Raw genomic sequence first — 6,752 nt, 5'->3', positions numbered from 1 at the left:
GATCTATTCCATCTTAGAAAATGAAAAACCATAAATTTACATGTTCAATGATATTATATTGAACTTGTGCAATTATTTTTATTTTATCCGAAACTGACAGTAGAATGTTTATTCGGTAGTCACAACTTTCCGAGTTTGGCATTCCAATGCTGAATTATCGAAGTTTCAGGCGACGCTGGATACTTCTTTTTATTTTCTTTTGTGGTTGTATAGTCCTTTTGTCAAAAACGTTAACCAAGGTATAAAAATATGATGACCAATGGAAATAACTTAAGCTTAACATTTTACCACTATTGCAGTATTGTCATAATTGGACTTGGAGTATTGCCGCATTGGCACCAAGCATCATAATGTTAAAAAGCTATCACAGTTGCACAAACTACTGAGGTTTTTAAGTGAGAACATATTGAGATTGTTTAGTCAGACTGCTTATATTCGTTTTGATATGATTTCATATATAACTTCACTTATTTTGGCATCTTGAGACTTGACTTGAAAAGTAAAATGATTGCTTTAACACAATGCTACAATCTACATTGTCATTAACTGTTTAAGAAAGATACACAACTAATTTTTTGCTCTATTGGCAGAGAGTTTACTTACCACAAGAGAGGTCACTAAGCTCATATGATTTTTTAAAATTACATCATGCTCTATTGTGAACATGTAGGTAATTTTAATGTTGGTGATATCAACATTTTTTGAATTTTTTTAACTTACATGTATTGTACATGTTTCTTTTTAATCAATAAATAGTGGTTCATTGTAAATTTATAAACTATTATAAATTTTAAGAATAAAGATACATTAATCATGTTTACCATTGCTAAATACAAGCAAAAGTACATTGTATATGCTTCAATTTTTCAGAACTCTGGCCTTATTGAGGATGATTATGAAATTAAACATACCATAAGAAGACAGCCATTTCAATGGAAGCAGAGTCTTCCTGATGTAGTTGCTAACAACACAAATAAAATTGTGCCATGTAGAAATTCCGTCCAAGGCAAAGTGTTGATTGTTGATGAAAGAGGTAAAGTTATATTAATGTTTTATATAACACTTATATAACATGATTATATACATGTACAAATACAGAAAAGTGTACATTATGATACATTTTGTATACATGACATTTCAACATTCTGTTCATCAACCAGCCCAAAATATTACACTCTTAAAATTACCAGTACATGTACATGCACTAAAGTTAAAGAATGTTATGAAACTGTAAATGATGGAAAAGAAGATTTAGTTTAACTGTCAAAGATTCAGTTTTAATTTCAATTGCATTGAAAAAAAATCATACCTCAGGAGTATTGTAATGTCACATAACTATTAACATCATATGTTTCAATAGAATAAATGTACACATATAAGAGAATATTACTAAAGCACTGTTAATACATGTAGTACATATCTGTATCATGATATTGTATAAAATTGTTCTAGACTTAATATGGACTGAGAGTCTGCAACATATATGTAGAATGTAAGACCAGAATGAAAAATTTGTCAATACAGAAGTAGACGAATGCACAAGTGCAGATATACTTACATCGATGGATACTTTTTATGTTTATTTATTTAATTAATTATGTTTAAACTGTTATTCACAACAAATAATTTTAAAACTATAATAATGACAGTCAGAATAATGCGTACAGTTTAAAGGTAGTTTGATGGCACACATTGAGCTCTGTCCATCATAGGCATAGCTTAAAATCATATTATAAGCTAGCCATGTTAAAAGGCCTGACTTATAAAAAGAGCAATAAGTTATGGCATATAGTAAGATAATTATGCATATAATTCGTGAGGATTTTACAGAATGAAGTTGATTATCATAAATTTACAGGGTATACATGTAACAGAACTGAGTTAGATGTTAGAGGATGCTGTGATGTGACTCTCCAACATCTATCAAAGCACAGCTGTGATACTTGTACAAGTAATGGTTGTTGTGTACAGTTTGAATTTTGTGTCTCCTGTTGTTTAAATCCTGAAAAGGTAATTCTATTTTCTTACAGTTTAAAAACAGTATTTTTTTGCCTCTTAAAGGCTCTTTTTTTCAAACTTTGGAGTCCACTTTTTACCAAAAACAACATATTATCGAAACAAAAAGATCTGGTTAATTCTTTTTGATATAGTAGGTCAACCAGGGTTCATGCTACTGGGCGATTTGGGTGAAATAGACGCCCTAAGGTCACTCACTACGCCTTAAGATGACACTAAAATCAAAGTAAAGTGGCCCATTGTCCAAGATCAGGACTGTACTCCTTCTTTTAGAAGTATTTTGACCATAGTTGTGGTCTCAGTATCGTATTAATTTTCCCATAGACTTCTATAGTGAAGTGCATATTTTTAGGATTTTTTAAAAAATATGTAAATTGATTCAATAAAACCTTCACTTATGTAGCATTTCTAAGGACATGTGAAAAAATAATTTCCCGCAAGGAAAATAGGGTGAGTCCACGAAGATTGGAAAGAAAAGTAGTCTTGAACTATAAATAGCCATTTTCCCTACTTTCACTTTCGTTTTGCACTCACCAAACCAACCTTTTCAGTGGAACATTTTTATGATATTATGTTAGATTTTCTTTTAAAAAAGTTCTTCATCTTACAGTGTGATGTTTGCTCTATTTTTTAAGTCATTGTTCATGTCTTTTGACAAAACATTAGTTTGTAGAGAGGCAAAAAGAAAATGCACTATGTTATTATGGCATCCATGTTTTGACGTACATCCGCTCAGGGATATGCAATGCGATACTGGTACCTATTACTAATAAACATTTCAATATAATCCTAAAAGTTGTTGTTTTTCTGCTAGAGTATTCATTTCCATACTGAAAATTCAGAATATCATTGCCCTGCTACAAACATGAGTTTTCTATTAAAATTCTTATATAGGTACCCTATTCCAGGCATAAGACTGATATCTCAATGTTAGCCAGAAAATATTACTTTTGATAAAAAGCTGCTGCATTAATCAAACTAAGCAACTTTGTGGTTTATTCTGACATGGTAGATACATGAGCTGTACTATGAGTTCCAAATCATTATTTAATTCCCACTTGTGAGTTCCATATATGGAAATATTAATATCCGAACCTCCTTTTTTGTCTTTAACTCAAGGGAGCCTCTTGTTTAAAGTAAAGTATAATGAGCGGTACAACCAACTGTTTTAAACTATAGATATGGTCATTTCAATTATAATAAATCCAGAAAAAATTATACCAATATCATAGTTTTAAAAAAATATAGCTTTTCATATGCAGAAAATACAGATTTTAAGCCATTTTGGTACCCCAGGCAGATACAAATGGACCTCAATGTGACAGGAAAAGGACTTTTTCTTTAAAACAGATAGCTATGATGCAAGAAATATAGTTTACTGGTATAAATATTATAATAACAATTGTCTGCTTTAGATACTTTTTGAAAAAATTCAGTTTTTATATGAAAAAACACCATTATTTTTCTTGCCGCATTAGAATCTGTCCATTTGAACCACTAAAAAAAGTCCACTAAAAAATTGGCTGATGACTTTTGTGACATTTATGTGTTTAAATCAACCACACAGTTATATGGCAACTCATTTTAGCTATTTATTTGAAAGAAAAACAAAAAATAAAAAAAATATTCATTTTTTCATATATAAGAGGCAATGTATGGAAAATGACTATTTTCAAGTCCTAACCACATACTTAAAATGTGTTGTAACTTGAAAACTATCCTTTATGCAGGAGTATTACTTGCTTTAGGTTACCTGAATATAGATATGCTCATCATAAATAGCAAGATAATAATTTTATTGCACTGATATCCTACAAATTCATGAAAACAAAATGCATTTCCAAATTTGGTAAAGATTAACCATAAATGCAAAAAACCAGAGCTACCATAAAAAATCAGGTTCAAAAGTTGGCTAATTCATCTTAAAAGTGTTACCTGTATTGGGGTACTACTTTTTCAGCTGGTAAAGACCACTTGCTGAATATCCAACTTTACTTGAAAAACTGGCTTACTAGGTCTCAGTATCGTATTAATTTTCCCATAGACTTCTATAGTGAAGTGCATATTTTTAGGATTTTTTAAAAAATATGTAAATTGATTCAATAAAACTTTCACTTATGTAGCATTTCTAAGGACATGTGAAAAAATAATTTCCCGCAAGGAAAATAGGGTGAGTCCACGAAGATTGGAAAGAAAAGTAATCTTGAACTATAAATAGCCATTTTCCCTACTTTCACTTTCGTTTTGCACTCACCAAACCAACCTTTTCAGTGGAACATTTTTATGATATTATGTTAGATTTTCTTTTAAAAAAGTTCTTCATCTTACAGTGTGATGTTTGCTCTATTTTTTAAGTCATTGTTCATGTCTTTTGACAAAACATTAGTTTGTAGAGAGGCAAAAAGAAAATGCACTATGTTATTATGGCATCCATGTTTTGACGTACACCTGCTCAGGGATATGCAATACGATACTGGTACCTTGTCTCTCTTCTCATAACAATTAAAACAAAAATGGCACTTGTTCTAGAGAAAAAAAATGTCAAAATCTTCGAAATCTATTGAAAATGTTTTTAAAGTCAAGTATTTCATAACAATCTTTTAAGACAGTATATGGAATATTCTTTATTGCAGCTTACGATAATTGGTATTTTATTAATCATATTTCATTTCAAAACATGTAAATTTCTTGGGGTAAATTTATCTCAGTTGATAATTTGTTAGAAAACACAAAGCATTTAATTTAATTTTCTTGTTTCTTAAAGTGTAAGTTCCTGATTTTTTAAAAGTTTAACTATAGAGCTTTCTTTATATTCCATATTTCAAGGAAAACTAATTCATTTCTGCTAAAAATGCCTAGTTTTGATAAAAATTTGCATTTTAAAGATGCATTGGTTTGATCTTGAGGAATCCGGTGACTTTAAGTTAAAAGGTGATATGTCTGATTGTCTCAACTTAGAAAACACAATTGAAAATGTATGTCTTAATTAAAACCCCTTGAATAAGAGTTCATATTACTTGTTTCTCATATGGAATCGCCATTAAATGTTCAATAGGCTTCTAAGATGTAAAAATGATGACAAATTATTGAAGAAATGCTTGTTCCCATCGGAGCATATTTTCTCAAATTTTATCATACTTATTTTTAGTTGGAGTAACATCATTGCTTATATTTCAGAGACCTCTATTAACTAGAATATTGGAAGAAGCTAGGCATATGAATGATAGGTCTTTGGCATCTGTTGGTGACCAGTTTGAGTTGTGTTTAGCCAAGTGTCGTACTTCATCTCAGGTAGTTTTTGAGCCTATTCATTTGATGGAGTGAAGGAAGGTCTAATATTATTTTAAGTATAAAAGTAATTCCAAGAGAAGAACATATACTAATTGTGACCAAAATTAATGCAACAATTAAAAATCAAACTGATAAAAGATAGTCACACAAAGTAAAATTTAATGACTGCTTGGATCTATCTGTTATACTTGATATTCTATATATAACAGATAGGTTCTGACATAGTTTGAAAAGAACAAAACTTTACCATGTGATACTGGTTATCATTTAAATGCAGTTATAGATAGTGTGCCATTGAATAGCTGAAAATATATTTTGAAAAAAAATTAATTTAATGAGTGATGCTCTATTGCAGTCACTTCGAGTTTTTCTGTTTATCAAAACAATTTAAGCCATTTCTGTCTGCAATTTAGGTAATGATAATATTAGTATGACATGATGAGTTGACAATTTTTATTTCTATTCTGAAGTCCTCAGACCCAAATTTGCTGTTCTTGACATCTTGATAAGTTCAGGTATGTATTTCAGTCTATTTCATTAGCTAGCATGAAAATATTCAAATGCTATCTGGTATATTATTTTGTTTATTTTCAGAGTGTTCAGCATGAAAATACATACAGGAATCCAAAATATAAACATTGCTATGGAGGAGACCCTCCTGAACTGCTGTCTCTTTCTGCATGAAGTAACATTGTTGCAGAGGAAATTCTATTGTCTCCTTTAAACATTCCAAATATGATTATGTTGTATATAATGTGATTTGTACATGTATATAAAGAACAATTCTAATTTATAAATCAAAATCTTGTAAATTGTATACATTATTTGTAATTTAATTTAAGCTTTTGTCTTCAGGGAGGGTGTTGTTGTTAATTAAGACATTTTGTGACAGATTTTACTGTTTGTATGAAGAATACGAAACTTTTCCAAAGCAATAGTATACATTTTGTGTATGTAGTGCATAAGTATTAAAGATAAAATGGCAACGAAGAAGCAGACCATAAAGAAACCAGAGGAGAATCCTTTTAAGTTGTTATGGATGAATTCTTGTTACCAACAGACCTTACTTCCTGATGCTCCATGGCATAAGGTACTTACTTCCTGATGCTCAGTGGCATAAGGTACTAACTTCCCGATGCTCCCTGGCATAAGGTACTTACTTCCTGTTACTCTGGGGCATAAGGTACTTACATCTTGATGCTCCGTGGCATAAGGTACTTATTCCTGATGCTCTGTGGCATAAGGTACTTAATTCCTGATGCTCCATGGCATAAGGTACTTACTTCTTGATGCTCCGTGGCATAAGGTAAAATTGAATTTTCTCATTTGTAGACAGGACAATGTTTGAAGTATTCTTTTTAGTGTGTAGCATTTTTTAATCTCTTTAATTTATTCAAGATTTTCTAATTTTGATAAAAAGAAAATACCAAATAGACTCATAGTCT

General features: G+C 30.5%; 2 protein-coding genes across 6 annotated transcripts in view; both read left to right on the top strand.

The window, feature by feature from the left end:
- Positions 1 to 89: 89 nt before the first annotated feature.
- Positions 90 to 6,038, top strand: LOC148606802 (SREBP regulating gene protein-like). Its single transcript, XM_088546652.1, has 5 exons — positions 90 to 239; positions 871 to 1,033; positions 1,859 to 2,010; positions 5,194 to 5,307; positions 5,902 to 6,038. The coding sequence occupies exons 1-5, from the start codon at positions 147 to 149 to the stop codon at positions 5,989 to 5,991; spliced, it is 612 nt and encodes a 203-aa protein (XP_088402778.1). The 5' UTR covers positions 90 to 146; the 3' UTR covers positions 5,992 to 6,038.
- Positions 6,039 to 6,255: 217 nt separating this feature from the next.
- Positions 6,256 to 6,752, top strand: part of LOC148606801 (uncharacterized) — a 30,176-nt gene continuing 29,679 nt past the window's right edge. For all 5 annotated transcript variants that reach the window (XM_088546651.1, XM_088546648.1, XM_088546649.1 and 2 more), the window contains exon 1: positions 6,256 to 6,397. In XM_088546651.1, coding sequence (XP_088402777.1) covers positions 6,287 to 6,397 — 111 coding nt within the window. In that variant the 5' untranslated portion in view covers positions 6,256 to 6,286. The remainder of the gene's footprint in view (positions 6,398 to 6,752) is intronic.

Source organism: Perna viridis, chromosome 9 (genome assembly GCF_037379345.1).
Source record: "Perna viridis isolate PV_CMFRI_1.1 ecotype Kerala chromosome 9, ASM3737934v1, whole genome shotgun sequence".
NCBI classification, from domain to species: domain Eukaryota; kingdom Metazoa; phylum Mollusca; class Bivalvia; order Mytilida; family Mytilidae; genus Perna; species Perna viridis.
This window is presented reverse-complemented; position numbering and strand designations above follow the sequence as displayed.

What these genes read in the sequence shown, in the direction of transcription:
- LOC148606802 (XM_088546652.1), top strand. Translation starts at nt 147, where the DNA reads ATGCTGAATTATCGAAGTTTCAGGCGACGCTGGATACTTCTTTTTATT. An exon ending in TGTCAAAAACGTTAACCAAG is followed by an intron (nt 240 to 870) that starts GTATAAAAATAT and finishes TCAATTTTTCAG; the next exon opens with AACTCTGGCCTTATTGAGGA. An exon ending in GTTGTTTAAATCCTGAAAAG is followed by an intron (nt 2,011 to 5,193) that starts GTAATTCTATTT and finishes CTTATATTTCAG; the next exon opens with AGACCTCTATTAACTAGAAT.